Source organism: Danio rerio, chromosome 24, assembly GCF_052040795.2.
Source record: "Danio rerio strain M-AB ecotype USA chromosome 24, GRCz13ab, whole genome shotgun sequence".
Taxonomy (NCBI): domain Eukaryota; kingdom Metazoa; phylum Chordata; class Actinopteri; order Cypriniformes; family Danionidae; genus Danio; species Danio rerio.
Genome location: NC_141044.1, coordinates 25,009,893 through 25,024,915, shown reverse-complemented (window position 1 = coordinate 25,024,915; position 15,023 = coordinate 25,009,893). Strand labels below are relative to the sequence as shown.

At 35.0% G+C, this 15,023-nt stretch overlaps 3 protein-coding genes across 5 annotated transcripts in view; 2 read left to right on the top strand and 1 right to left on the bottom strand.

The window, feature by feature from the left end:
- The window catches only part of ropn1l (rhophilin associated tail protein 1-like), a 193,175-nt gene that overhangs the window by 73,410 nt on the left and 104,742 nt on the right, over nucleotides 1-15,023 (bottom strand). The gene's annotated exons all lie outside the window — the stretch shown is intronic.
- Nucleotides 1-15,023, top strand: part of tagln3b (transgelin 3b) — a 66,399-nt gene that overhangs the window by 33,370 nt on the left and 18,006 nt on the right. The window lies entirely within an intron of this gene.
- On the top strand, nucleotides 1,136-14,785 carry acot9.2 (acyl-CoA thioesterase 9, tandem duplicate 2). 3 transcript variants are annotated; one of them, NM_001037399.2, is given in 16 exon segments: nucleotides 1,156-1,479; nucleotides 1,608-1,696; nucleotides 6,234-6,279; nucleotides 6,376-6,546; nucleotides 6,665-6,702; nucleotides 8,991-9,074; nucleotides 9,176-9,279; nucleotides 9,364-9,437; nucleotides 9,510-9,577; nucleotides 10,636-10,747; nucleotides 10,831-10,921; nucleotides 11,004-11,089; nucleotides 11,172-11,259; nucleotides 14,148-14,298; nucleotides 14,407-14,541; nucleotides 14,574-14,779. In NM_001037399.2, coding segments are annotated over 15 exon segments (1,278 nt in total). In that variant the 5' UTR covers nucleotides 1,156-1,465; the 3' UTR covers nucleotides 14,469-14,541; nucleotides 14,574-14,779.

Here is a 15,023-nt window from a genome sequence, read left to right as displayed (position 1 = left end):
GGCCAGGCGACATCTAATGTATATATCTATGAGGACACACTGCTCTGACTTCTAGTGGTGGTAAGCTTTCCTAATATCCAAGATCGCCATCTAGCGGTCAAATAACCCAATAGCATGTGACTGTCCATGTTGTCCAGCATTTGTCCTTTTAATTATTTTATGTAATTTAATATTCTATAATATATGTATTATACAAAAATGATAATATATTTATATTCAATATATATTCCCATCACATCTGTGTTTATAAGGCTGTTTGCTCACTTAGTTTTATTCTTATCAGAAATCCGATCCGAGCTGACCATGTAAAATTAATTTGAATATATTTTGGCTGTTGTTGATATCCAGGAATTTTCAAATGTACTGTTTTTTACCAAAAAGAATAGAACAATTCTGAAGAATTCATTATTATTGTTTTATTATTATTATTATTATGTTTTAATTATTATATTTTTTATTGAAATGGCCAAATTGTGACTAAGGACAGTTGCATGTGCTGGCCAGTTTGTTTTTTTGTTTAATAAATGATAGTGGTCTACAGTTTTTTTTACTGTAAAACTTTAACAGATTGCTATTTTCTCCTAATGATATATGATGTCATATTTTTTTTATTAGTCTTGTTTAAATTTTTTATTGCAATTTTTTAGGAAATATTTTAGTACATCAAAAAGTGTGGTTATGATGGCATCTGACTAACTAATCCAGCAAAAATAAACAATAAAATAAAATAAAAAAACACTAAAATGCAGTATTTAAATCTCATAGTTAACTAGAAACTGAGGCGTATGACTGCAAAAGGTCCACTTTTTGAGAAAAAAAAGAACCACCTCTTTCAGCAGGCTGGCTACGGGCCTGTCTTTTATTTAATATTTATTTGCGTATTTATTTATTGTTTTTGCAGGTTTCGTCCATTGCTTCAGGGGTAGTTAATGTGTCAGTGCTCTTTGGATAAGGGCGCTTTATATAGATAAACAACGAAACCATAAGTCCAGGGCACTCTAAAAGTAAATGAAAAAATGTAAAACACTTACTTTTCGAATGGCTTGGACTTATGATTACGTTTATCTTTTTCATTGTTAAGCTCTGTTGCGCCACCGAGTGACACACTCGTGAAACTGCAGTGTAATAAATAGACATGTACGTCATCACACTGTTATATTTGGTCACGTTGAGACTGTGAGTAAATGTTAATAGATTTTTTTTGCTGCTAAATTTACCTAAATGGCTTAAACTACAATGTAACAACATGCCGTCCCAAGTTTAAGTATTTTCTCCATCGATCATTTATTGCGTTGGAAACATTCTAACGATATCTAAAGGTTCGTTTATTACGGTTAAAAGCGCGTTTATAGTAGTTTACACGGTGCGCGGATGATCGGAAACTGAAAACACAACTAATAACTGCAAGCTGTTGGTTTGAAGAAAGTTTCTGCAGTTCTCCAAGCGGCAAGGGAAGAATAAAAAGATGTTTTGTCCACGGTGAGTGTTAAATAGACATTTTCCGATTTTGTTTTAATCTGTAAGGCTACTAGTTCAACCGGTTTGCTAAATGTTTATTTATTTGCTAATGAACGGCTCCCTCATATCAGCTCCCTCATTTCGCACAGGTTCCTGAAGGCTGCTGTGTCCTTCACGTGCAGGAAGTTTTCCATGGGTCAAATATCTCGACAAGGAAAGACTCTTGATATGGCTGAAGGTAAATACAGGAATACGCTAATCATTCCTGTTATGCAATAGTGATTATGTTTCATAAAAGTACAGTAGAAATAACCCTATATGCGGGTCAGGCTCGGGCGCTTACCTTTTTATACACAATGGCAAGAAAATGAACAGGATGCCTAACAGGATGGACATAATGAACTAAAGTTAGACATTCCTCTGTGAAGGGTTGGGGGTGTAAGTTGACATTATCAACCTGATCACTTGCATCTTTCGAAATTTATTGTTAAAACAATATTTCTGTAATTTTATCCAAAAGGAAGGAACTTTTGAAAGTATAAATCAAATAATACAACTAAACATCACTTCATCCAATTTATTGGAGGTAAAAAAAAAATTACACACACACACACACACACACACATACACACACACACACACACACACAAGTGTCTTATCACTCCAGTATTAGTCCTGCTTTATTGAAAACATCTATAATAATTCCAGTACCAAAAGTTCCTAAGCCCCCAGGATTAAATGATTTTTGTACAATAGCACTTACATTATTTTTAAGTGCTACAAAACTCATGCAACAATCAGTTTTCTGTATCTGTCTTCTGCTTTTAATTCTATTTCTTTTAGCTTATTAGCTGCAAAATAATTTTTATTAGACAACAAAATGATTGTCTAAGTCACCGATTTTCTAGCTCTAGAATCTAACAGGTTAAAATAGGAGGTTTGTTTCAGATAAAATGTGTACTTCAGTTGGAGCTTCTCAGGGCTGTGTTTTATACCGCTTTGGTGAACCTTTTTAATGAAAAAGAGGAACACAGCCCTGTTCTTGACTTTTTTTTTTAAAATTCAACCCTCTCCTAGACACTTCTAAATCTAAGGAGATGGTTATTGATTATAGAGAGAGAACACAGAGCAAAACTGATCCCACATTAATTAATGGGGAGCAAATTCAGTTATTAACTAATTATACATATTTGGGTGTGATGTTGGACAATAAACTTAAGTGGGATGTATGGACTGATTGTATAAGGAAAAAGCTTCAACAGAGAATGTACTTCTTAAAGAAACTATTGTGTTTTAATGTTGACAACACATTGTTGATCATGTTTTATAGTGCTTTTATTGAAGGTATTGCAACATTTTGTGTGATCTGTTGGTATGGAAATGCTTCTTGGGTCCAGAAGAGGTCACTGGGGAGGGTGGTAACAACAGCCAGTAAGTTGTTTTGAATAAAACTAAAGATTATTGAGAGTATATACAAAGAAAGGCTATCATGATTATCAATGATGACTAACATCCTTTATCAAACACCTTCCAATTGTTCCCAGATGCGTAAGAAATAAGAAAAAAATAATAATTTATTCCCCACTCAATTAAGTTTTTTGAATTCCTCTTTATTAGTTGCAGTTGATGGCTAGACTGTTTTTTTATTTAGAGCAGGGATACCCTGTTTTAAATTATATATATATATATATATATATATATATATATATATATATATATATATATATATATATATATATATATATATATATATATATATATATGATATATGTTGCAAATGAAGTTAACTAACTAACACTTACACACATAAATACATACATACATACATACATACATACATACATGCATACTTACGTACACGTGACATTCTTATATTTTAGCAAATCTTTAAACATGTTCCTCAGTGTTTTTTTTTTTTTAAATCAAGATGCATTAACTTAAGATTCCAACTTAATAATTATCTTATTTTCTGCCATATTGAACAAATTAAGCAAGTTTAATGATTGAAGAGCAGATTTCTTTAATTGAAATGTGAAAACTTACTTTCATTGTCTATTAAATTCTGTAGTCTGTTGGCAGATAGTTAGTCTTATTTTGATCAGTTTCACTGACAACAAGACTTCTTATAGTAAATAAATTACATTTCATTAAACATTTACAATGAAAAAACAAACAAAAGAAATTTTTTTTGCAGTGTGATCAGAAGCTACTATGAAGTGTTTTATGTTGTAATGTATGTAATTAAACCTAAACCTGTATTTGTGTGTAATGAGTCGGTTATGATGTTGTATTTTCAAACATTGAAGTGTTGCTAATACAACTCATTGTGTGCTTACTGTAAACTTACATTTAGGGAACATAAAAAGGTTCCCTTCATATTATTTCATATTTTCCTTGCTTTGCCGTTTAAATGTGTTACTGTTAAGTCAGAAATCTCTCTCTCTTTTATCTGCATTTTCTGTTCATTTTTTATGACCGTATACTCGCATAGTTCCTTGATGTTTTTCATTTTTGAAATGCCTTTGTCGTTCCTGACCTTATACCTTGCCTCTAATTAGCAGCCTGTTGGAGTAGCCATGTTTTGATTCCTGTCTTCTTTGTCTTCCTGTTTTGTTCCATGCGTGTCCATTAACTGCATTTTTCCCTTTAGCTTTATTTTCTTAAGAGCTGTTTTGACTAAAAAAAACAGAATGCGGTTAGTACACAATTGAGCTTAAATTTAACTTGTTGTGTAATCCTTAAAGGGACAGTAATGTAAGACTTTTGTGTGGTAAACAGGGGTGCTTTTCCCAAAACCATCGTTAGCCAACTAAGGTCGGAAGTTCCGTCGTTACAAACAGTTTGCTGATTTAGCGTTTTCCAAATCCGTCGATCCAACGAACATTCGCAAACTGCGTCACAAACTTGAGCACTCGCAACTACACCTCTGGAGCTGTAGTTCGAAACATAGTTCCTGGCTGTGTTCTGTTCCCACTTATCCCTCCTATGCCCTATTAATTTAGAACACTCTAACATTCAAAGTTGGATTTATGAAAACTGAAAAAGCATAAAGGTCATCTCTCTTAGGTGTAATTTGCTTTCTCACTATTTTTACAGTTCAATTTTAGCGATCTTCATGTTTACAATTGTGCTCCCTTCGCAGTGCACTTTGAAAACATTGATGTCATTTTGAAAACAGCCTCATGGCGAAAGCTATAGGTGACCTATTACTTAAAAGCAGAATTTATGTTACGTCTCCAAAGCTTGTGAAAACAAAAAGCAGATATTAATTCTTTTCACTTATAGTAGGGTATTTATTGAGTATCTGTACTGTGTATGACATGGGCCTGCTGGTTAGAACCTTCTGCTGTGGTTTACAAGTGTCAAATTATAAAAGTAGACTTTAAAAAATAAATAAATGGATAAACAAACAATATCCTACTTAATAATAATAATAATAATAATAATCATCATCATCATAATTATTAATATTATTAAAGTATGCTTTTTTCGTTTTAATACATAATAAATATTAAATGTCATTTTTTGATAAATCGCTTCTTTATTTATTTATTTATTTATTTATTTATTTATTTATATGTTGTATATATGCTATTAGAATACATGTTAGCTTTTGTAAGTGATTTCATGTTTTAGAATATGATATGTCATTCTCAATAATATTTGTAAAGCAAACATAGGCCCTTTATGTGCCATATATTTCAATTAATATGGAAAGCAAGTGCATGTTTTTACCAAATCTATTATTAGATTTTATTTTAAATGCATGTTTGTGTAAAACAATATAATTTGCACAAATAAATGATGGGGCTCTTCTCTAAAGAAGTTGTCACCTCACCCAGTTTAGAGCGTCATTAAGAGCGTTCTTCTCCCCAGTACAATTTCACACAAGAAATCAAACTCCTAAAATCTTCAAATTCATGTGATTTTTGGTATTTCCCTTTTAATTTTTTAGCATTTTTTATTTCATTCAGCAAGATTTCATTCATGCCCCCGTCACAAACTCTGAGCTACTGAATGCAAATATGGACTGATAGGAGAGAGTTGTTTTAATGTAATTTGATATCGCACATCAACAGTATAAACTTGTGTTTGGTGATGATGAAGGTGTGTATCTCGAATCTCCAGAAGTTCACTGTGTGTGTGTGAGTGCAAGTTTAGAGATGTGTCTGTGGTCTTTTAAATAGTGTTTCAATAGTGTCAAACAGTCGTGTGTGTATGTCTTATCCTGTCTAAAAAGACCTACACAGTGGTAATAGTTTGATTACGACTGAAGTATGAATACTCCACTTCTTAAATCCAGTTGTTTACGACGATTATGACTTTAAGCATATGAAGTGCTTTTCTGTCGCATGGATATAAAACATGGGTAATGTGTGTGTGGCTGCAGTTGTAGCCTCTGTTGGACGCGGCAGCAGCTGAACTCCGGTAAAACAAAAACGGTTTAATCTTCAGGTTTAAATTCACCCTCACGCTCCGTTACAACATCACAACTCATGAGACAGCTTTTCACCTCGATGAAAAATCTCAGTGCGATTTAACCTTGTGATATCTCGTCATATGAAATCTTGTCACATCCCTATTATGTAGTCTTTAATATAGATTAAATTCAGATTATTATGACAGCATCACCTTTAATATAATTTAAGAAGATTGCTGAGATTGTGAGATTAACAAATATAGCCCCATTAACATTGTGCATTTCTTATACAATGTTGTAAATGTTTACCAGTGGCTCTTAATTAAATATATTTGAAATTTTTGGATTTTCACAGTTCGCAACAGATTGAGGGAGGTAGTCGGTGCATCTACCAACTGGCAGTATGTCACTGATATAACATTTTTACAATTATCACATTATCAAAATAAGCAAAACACTTATTGTCTTATCGGTTAAACTTTCTCCATAACTTACAGAGATCAGCAGCAAGTGTTGTCTGAACGTTCATCACTATGCCAGTATCTCGCTCGCAGTCAAGATGACCTTCCAGCAAAAAGAATGAAGGACAGTTTAATTGAGGCGCATCTTCCTCTGGGTTCCCAGCCTGCTTTGAGAGAGAAATATCTCAACTCTCACAACAGCGTCAGGTACTAAAAAAACATTATTATGCTCATACAGCATGGTTATTAGTTGCTGGTTCCTTATATATACAAAAACAGTGACATTTATGATCTTTTGTTGTTCCAAAATTTGTTTTCTTCAAAGGTTTGGACGGATTTTAGAGGACTTGGACTGCTTAGGAGGTACTACAGATGTTTTCTGCAATAATGTATTTTGCTCCAGAAGTAAATGCTCTGTCAGCTTTTTCCACAAGGAAGTACATTTTCAACAATAACTAGGGCTGCCCGATATTGGAAAAATCTGATATTGCGATATTTTATTTTGCTGCACATATCTTTCTTAAAATTACAACATTGACATATGTTTAATCCGCTATTACAACAAACGCCACCTTATGCATATCTCTATTTTGTCCTTTGATTGAATAATCAAATGTAATGTAAAATGTTAACAATGTACATTCTTCATTGCTGATCAACAATATTAATCCCAACCCCACATTGCAGATGCTGCGATGTGACTTGCAAAGGCACACATTGCGATACGGTGCTGAAACAATATATTGTGCAGCCCTAACAATAACTGATACACTTTTTTAAAAACAAACCTGTTGTGAGCTCTGAGGTTGTTAAAGACAATGGGCCCTATCATACACCCGTCGCTATACAGCGCAAGGCATGATGCAAATGTATTTTTCTAGTTTCAGCTTGACACAAGTGACGTTTTGACGTTTTGCAGCACGCTGTTTAAATAGCAAATGCATTTGCACTCATATGTGCGCCCATTTCTTTGATTCACTTTTTACAGTCTAAAAAAGAAGGTGTGTTAGGGCGCATTGCTGGCGCGTTGCTATTTTGAGGATCTAAAATAGACTGCTCAATAGACCAACTGAGAGGAGGTTTAAAGTCCAGCGCAGAGAGCATTAGTTGTGCGCCTCGCTTACACATTGCTTAATACAAACAGGATGCACAGCAATACACAAATATCTTCACAAATAAAAAAATACAGGATTAAAATATTACAAAATGATTTTGTAATGATTTTCTACATAAAAAAAACACTACCTCCATGCCTTCTTCATCTCAGAGGGCTTTTGTAGTTTATTCATGACAATTTGCTTTTGTATAATGTTATTATTATTAGCAGTATTATTTATTATATGCATATTTATATTTGTTTTATTAAAAACAAGCTTAGATTTGTCCACTTTTCAGGTTTTGGACCTTATGGGGCATAGCATGTGTATTTGGATATAACTTCGTTACACTTCGTTATTATTGTTGATTTATTCGTTTGATGGAAATTAGAACTGAATTTAAAAAAGTTTTGAAACAAATCTTTGCGCTTAACAAATAATATTAATTATGTTGGCTTATGGATGTCTGTGCATACAACACATTTACTTATCCATGGAAGAAGGTGGAAGTGAAAGTAAAGAATGAGGAGGCTCATCTGCTCCGCTGCAGATGCTCTGTTTAACTGTTTTCTCTCTTGTGAAGCGCTCAGTTTTTCCACTTACAAAGTCCATTATGTAAATAACAAATGCGCTATGGCGTGACGCAACTGACTCTTAAAGGGAATGTGAGATGAGACTCTGATTGTTTTTTTCTCAAAACACACCCATAACTCATTAAGAAAATAAGCTCAACCCTGTTAGACTATGCACCACGGCGCAAAGCAGATTTTTCTGTCCTTAAAATAGCAAAAGTGGATTCGGACACGCCCTTAATGCTTTTGCGCTGTGCGCTTTGGACTTTGCACCAAGATCATTAAAATAAAGCCTTTAGTTCGCCCAAAAATGAACAATCTGCCATTATCTACTCATCCTCCACTGGTTCCAAACCCATTTGACTTTCTTATTTTAGATGAAAACAAAGGAAGATATACCCAAGAATGTTTGGAAAAACAGCCTTTGTGTTGCATAGTATTTTTGTCTGGTCAACAGATGATTTTTTTCAACATTTAACACAATATTTTGTTTTGTGTTCAACAGAAGAAAGTAATTTAAAAGGACTTTGAATTTTTTTTGAATGAACTATCTCGCTTTAACCAACTTTATATGCCAGCTGTTCACATCGATTACATTTTTAACAAAGCATTTGTGTTTAGCAAAATCTATTCAGGAAAACTACATTATAACAAAAAAAAACAGCCAATCAGAGAGTAGCAGCAAGCAGGTCAAAAAGAGGTCTTAAGCTCCGCCCACTATCATTAAGCACTGCAAATGACATCAAGTTCATCTCCCTTCATTCTTATACCAACATATATTAAACATATTTAATATATTTAATAATACAATCATGGGATTGTAAACATTTGCTTTAGTAAAGCCATTAAGCACTGTTAGTGTATACTTATTTTACAGATTTTGCTTCAAACCAAAGTTTATAATGTGATTTCACCTCACAGCGGTTTATTTTAGCCACATTCACACAGAGCATCACACACCATCTCATGTTGGTCTCTTTAGTGCTCATCTGTTACTCTCACACCTGGAACGAGGAGCTGCAAAGTTCTCCGCTGTCTATTGTCACCGCCCTAGTGGACAAGATCGGTATTCCATCTCAATGTTTTGCATCGATAATAATATATGTATTATTATATATTTTCTCTTTATTAATTATTGATTCATATGCTATCGTTATTGTATCTCAGACATGAGACAAAATGTCATCTACCCAGACTGTGACATCAAGTTCACTGGTCATGTGACATGGGTTGGAAAGACCTCAATCGAAGCTAAAATGCACATGTCTCAGGTAATTTCTTTTCCATTTTTTTAGTAGTGCATATTTTATTTGTTCTCTTCAGAGTATCATTAAACAAAAAAAATTGTTTTCCAGTACCAAAATGGCACATATGCAGACTTATTAGATGCTACTTTTGTAATGGTGGCTCGAGATCCTGAAAACAAAAGGTATCACAGCTCACTGATGTGATCTAATTGATATACTGTAATATGAATTAATTCCAATTTTTTTTTTGTCAGGGCAGCTTTCGTAAACCCACTCAAACCGGTGGGTCAAGAAGAAGAGGCGATTTTTCTTCAGGGTGAAAGTGAGTTTTGTTTATTGAAGTCTATGAATTTGAAGTTTTTAAACTGTTCATATGATGACATTTATCCAAGTATATGTTGTCTCACCTTCACATTAGTAAAGTGAACTCTTCATTAACAAAGAAAAGAGATGACATTGCTGAGGGTTACACTGATGATACACTGAGGTCGTATTAAGCTAAATGATCAGTCTGTGTAAGAAATTGAACATCATTTACAATTTTATTAGCTTTAATCCACAGCAAACATTTTTTACTACGTGCACAAGTGTAGTGATTTTTTGGTTCTTACCTGTGATTGTCCAAGATGTGGCAACTGCTACAAATTTTGCAAGCATGACTCGAGTCTGAGAACTCACACATATATTATCAAGCAACTGGAAGCCAAGAACTGATATACTGTACATATATGATATACTAATGACAAAGTAACATGGATACAGTTAATAGAAATGTTCTACTGAAGAAAAAAGTGACCTATATTTTCAATAGCATGAGTGTGAATATTCTAACTGTAAATTGTCATTTTTTATTAACTATTCCATTCAAAATATTTGTAAATGCAAATTATAGGAAAAGTAAAAAGAATCGGCACACTGCCACTTTGGTTCTTAAAAGACAATTGAATTGGACAACAGTTTGATCAACAAGGTCTTCATCAGGTCACCAGATGAAGGCCTTGTTGGTCAAACTGTTGTCCAATTCAATTGTGTTTTTAGAGCTAAAGTGGCAGTGTGCCATTTTGACCTTTTCTATTGTATTTGGCTTGATCAAGCACCTGCCTTCAATCTTTTCTTAGATGTTCGCACACTGATAGTTTTTGTTTTAAATGAAAATTATATTTCCCAGGGATGGGTTGCAGCTGGAAGGGCATCCGCTGCGTAAAACATGTGCTGGATAAGTTGGCGGTTCATTCCGCTGTGGTGACCCCGGATTAATAAAGGGACTAAGCCAAAAAGAAAATGAATAGATGAATGAAAATTATATTAAAAAATACATTAAAAAATAAAAGTCTGTGTTTGTATTGCTTTATTATTAATTATGAAATTTACATTGGTCAGTAAACAAGAAGAGGCGTGTGGAGCTGAGCACGGCGTCTCTTCTGAAAGTGGCTCCTACAGCAGAGGAGAGGACACTCATTCACAACCAGTTCCTCAACACTCTTGACACACGGTCCATTTATGAGCATTACACAGATAGAAATACCTGCACCTTTTAAAAACCATTTTTAAAGAATAGTTATTTTTACCTGATAGGACTGTCAGCTTTCGCAGTCGGATTTTACCTCCAAATTCAGTGTGGATGGAAGATGCCAAATTGAAAGGGCTTGAGATTTGCCATCCACAGGTAAGAGGAAAAGAAGTTCAATCATTTTATTAAATAAATATTTTATTTTTATATATCTTAATGTATTTTGGGCTTTGTACAGGAAAGAAATATCTTCAATCGGATATTTGGTGGTTTTCTGATGAGAAAGGCTTATGAGCTTGGTCGAGCTAATGCCTGTGCATTTGCGTAAGAGGAAAATTAATCATTAAAAAATGTTCTTTTAAACAATGCTGTTCTTTCCTCTCATGACCATATTTGTGTCTTTCAGTGGATGTAGACCAACTGTTGTGGCAGTTGATGATATTTTATTTCGGAAGCCAGTAGAAATTGGTTCTTTGCTCTTGCTGTCTTCTCAGGTTAGTACCAGAGCTGCAATATATCGAAAACCTGTTGTCATTGCGATGATAGTATGCAATATCCCTATCGCAAAGTGGTGTGATTAATTACATTTATTTTATGTGCCATTCACTTGTGAGTTGAATGCACAAATTTGCTTATGCCAATCAGATTTGGCCTTACTATTTATATATCCCCCTCCCGTGTAGGCGCCATTGACTAGACCTAGCCCGAAGCTGAACCTAGTGCATAGTGCTGAAAATCAAACACGGGTAACAATTTCTTTTAGAATCTACAGTAACTCATTGTCTTCAAATTAGTTTGCAGGTAATCTTTACAAAATCCTTAGAGTAAAACAGTATTCATTTATGAAAAAGAAATAACCCCCTCATTAAATTGTAATGTTTTTATGGTAACAAGAGTTGTATTTATACTACTTGTTGTGTCATGTACTAAAAACACAACACAGAATGTCACGAAACACTCCAGATAATGTTAAAATGTTCGGCTTTTACATTTTAAAAGGTTATTTGTTGTGGAAACCATTACAACAATTTCCCGTAGAATCTACAGTAACTTACTGTAAATCAATTACAGGAAAAATACTGTATTTACATTTACAGAACTATTTATCTTGCTGTATACAGTTTTGTATCTCTTTACTTTAAAATATACAGTTCACAATGCAACTTCAGTGTTTCCTCTAGGATTTTTTCCAGCTGTGGCAGCAGGCTTTTTTTTCACAGACATACCTGTGGTGTTATTTCAATGACAAATGTCGTGAGCGCAGTATTAGAAGTCGAGATCGCATTTATAAGGTATCTCTTTGCTTGTGCGCCGATTTCCTCTGCTCGTGCACAAAACTTTTTGCATGCCCCCTCAAATATAAGCCGCTTCAAGAGCGCGCAGATCTTGTGCGCTCTCAAATAAATGCTGCTGAAGTGCGATTTGGTGCGATTATGTAATGAGTATGTCTCCAGAATTTATTAGATTTGCTATTAATATTTATGAATGTTTCCCTAATAAACCTACAGAGCGATATTAATGCGTCCTGAAGTAAAGTGAAACGGCTATGCGTCGTGTTTACTGGCCTCACGCATCATGCACCTGTCAGTCAGTCAGCCAGTCAGTCAGCACGTAACCTTAAAGGGTTAAACAAATGACGCACAGCACTACTACAGTTACAGAAATGTTTGCGCTGTTATAATTCACTTACTCTTTAATACGTTTTGGTGCGATTATTACCTGCTATTTAAAAAAACTAAATTTTAAATGAGAAGCTATAATATAGCCATGGAGGGATAAATTTCGGCGTGGCGCCATGGGAGAATGAATGTAGCGGAAACCATGAACTTTAAAACACAGTAAAGTACTGCATAACTCTCCTACAGTAAAAATCAGTTTGTATCACAGTTAAATATTGTGTAAATAGACCCTTTTCACATGGCATCACGCGATGTCTGGTTTCACTCCAAACAGTGTCTCTTTACTTCCGAATACACAGAACTCCTCAGTCAGCTGTATTTACTACAGATACGGTTAGATGATGACTACGGCTGTTTTTTAACAACAGGATTATAATGCAGTGTTATTACATTATCCAATTATTTGTAACTTATTATTAATTAGGGTAAAATGTATGGCAGCAGGACACTGTCTAAAGCTTTTAATTCATTTAAATGAAGAAACTGAGAAAACCATTAATGGATCTGTAATTGATGAAACTTATTGCATTTATAGATGAAATACTTGCCGAGATGAAAGAGTTTTACTCATGCTGGAACATTCACATAACAAATAATATACATTCATATTCATAGCAGCATCAAACTAAAAATAAATCCATTGTTGAGGAAATAAACTGAATTAATAGGTGAAAGGTGGCAGACACATCATTTTCTTGATAAACAATAACTTATTCCTATTCTTTTCTTGTCGGCTTAGTCCCTTTATTAATCCGGGGTCGCCACAGCAGAATGAACCGCCAACTTATCCAGCAAGTTTTTACACAGCGGATGCCCTTCCAGCTGCAACCCATCTCTGGGAAACATCCACACATCCACACACAGTCATACACTACAGACAATTTAGCCTACCCAATTCACCTGTACCGCATGTCTTTGGACTGTGGGGGAAACCGGAGCACCCGGAGGAAACCCACGCGAATGCAGGGAGAACATGCAAACTCCACACAGAAACGCCAACTGAGCCGAGGATCGAACCAGCGACCCAGCGACCTTCTTGCTGTGAGGCGAACGTGCTCGCCACTGCGTCGCCTGAAAAGCTTTATTGAAATTTACATAATTATAACTTAAATTAGATGTAATTTGAATAGAAAAATCTATGTAAAAAGTACAAATAAAAATTAGCAAAAAGAACGTTTCTCATATCGCAAATAATAATAATAATTTATATAGCCCTTTTCTGGACACTCAAAGCGCTTTACACATTGTTGCGGGGAAGCTGATTGGTGGAGAGTTAAACCCATACTCTTTTTGAAGGATATCCTGGGATTGTCGGGACCTCAGTTTAACGTCTTATCCGAAAGATGCCGCTCACTGAGCAATATAGTGTCCACTATCCTGGGGCATTAGGACCCACACAGAGTGCAGGGGGCCACACTAACACCACTTCCGGCAGCATCCTAGCTTTCCCATATGGTCTCCTATCAAGGTATTGACCGGGCACAGCCCTGCTTAGCTTCAGTGGGCGACCATGTGAGAGTTGCAGAGAGCTAGCTGCCGGCAAAAAAATAGTGCAAGAAAAAAAATATTGTTATTGCAATACTCAACAGCAGTCTCAAACATCACATGTTTTCCCACATTGTGCAGCATCGTTGTAGTGCACTTTGCAATTTCAGCCTATTTCAATTTTATTCTTCCTAATAGATTTATGATGTCTTGATCAGGTTTGCTACACTGAAGGAATGTATGTCCAGGTCAGAGTTCATTCAGAAGTGCTCGATCCTTTAACCAGACAGCACAGCACCACCAATGTGTTTCACTTCACTTTCCGTCTTGAAAAGGAAGTCCCAGCTGTTGTTCCACAGAGCTATGGAGGTTAAAAGATACTATATGACAATACAAATATATCCTTTTTGAAAATACTAATTTTTATATTTCTATTTAAAATGTTTTCAGTAACTCAAATCATTTGATCATCCTCAGAGTCAATGCTGTACCTGGATGGAAAGAGGCACTTTGATGGGGCAATGAGGAACCATAGCTGAGCATGGGTTGTGCTGATATGATCAGAAGATACCTGATACGGTTTTGCAGACATTGATAGCTCCAGTTACAGGAGTGTGTGTGTGTGTGTGTGTGTGTGTGTGTGTGTGTGTGTGTGTGTGTGTGTGTGTGTGTGTACACATGAAAATTGAATTTTTATTTTCTAAATGTCCCCCTTACTGCAGTTATGTCTTGTATTTCATAAGTTTGGAAATGTAAAGGTTTGTATGAAACAATTTCTATGATATTGTAAAAATGTTGAGAAACACAATGCTAGACTGTGATGTTCTAAAATGACCAATACACACAATACTCTTTATATTGCTCAATTCCTTTTTTCCTTTAGCTCTTTACATTTTCAACAGAAAAAAATAAAAACTTGTTGTCTTGAAAGATGTGGGGCGACACGGTGGCTCAGTGGTTAGCACTGTTGCCTCACAGCAAGAAGGTCGCTGGTTCGAGTCCTGACTGGTCAGTTGGCATTTCTATGTGGAGTTTGCATATTCTCCCTGTGTTCGCATAAGTTTCCTCTGTGTGCTCCGGTTTTCCTCATTGTC

What these genes read in the sequence shown, in the direction of transcription:
- acot9.2 (XM_087308923.1), top strand. An exon ending in CGAGATCCTGAAAACAAAAG is followed by an intron (nt 9,438 to 9,509) that starts GTATCACAGCTC and finishes TTTTTTTGTCAG; the next exon opens with GGCAGCTTTCGTAAACCCAC. An exon ending in CTCAACACTCTTGACACACG is followed by an intron (nt 10,748 to 10,830) that starts GTCCATTTATGA and finishes TTTACCTGATAG; the next exon opens with GACTGTCAGCTTTCGCAGTC.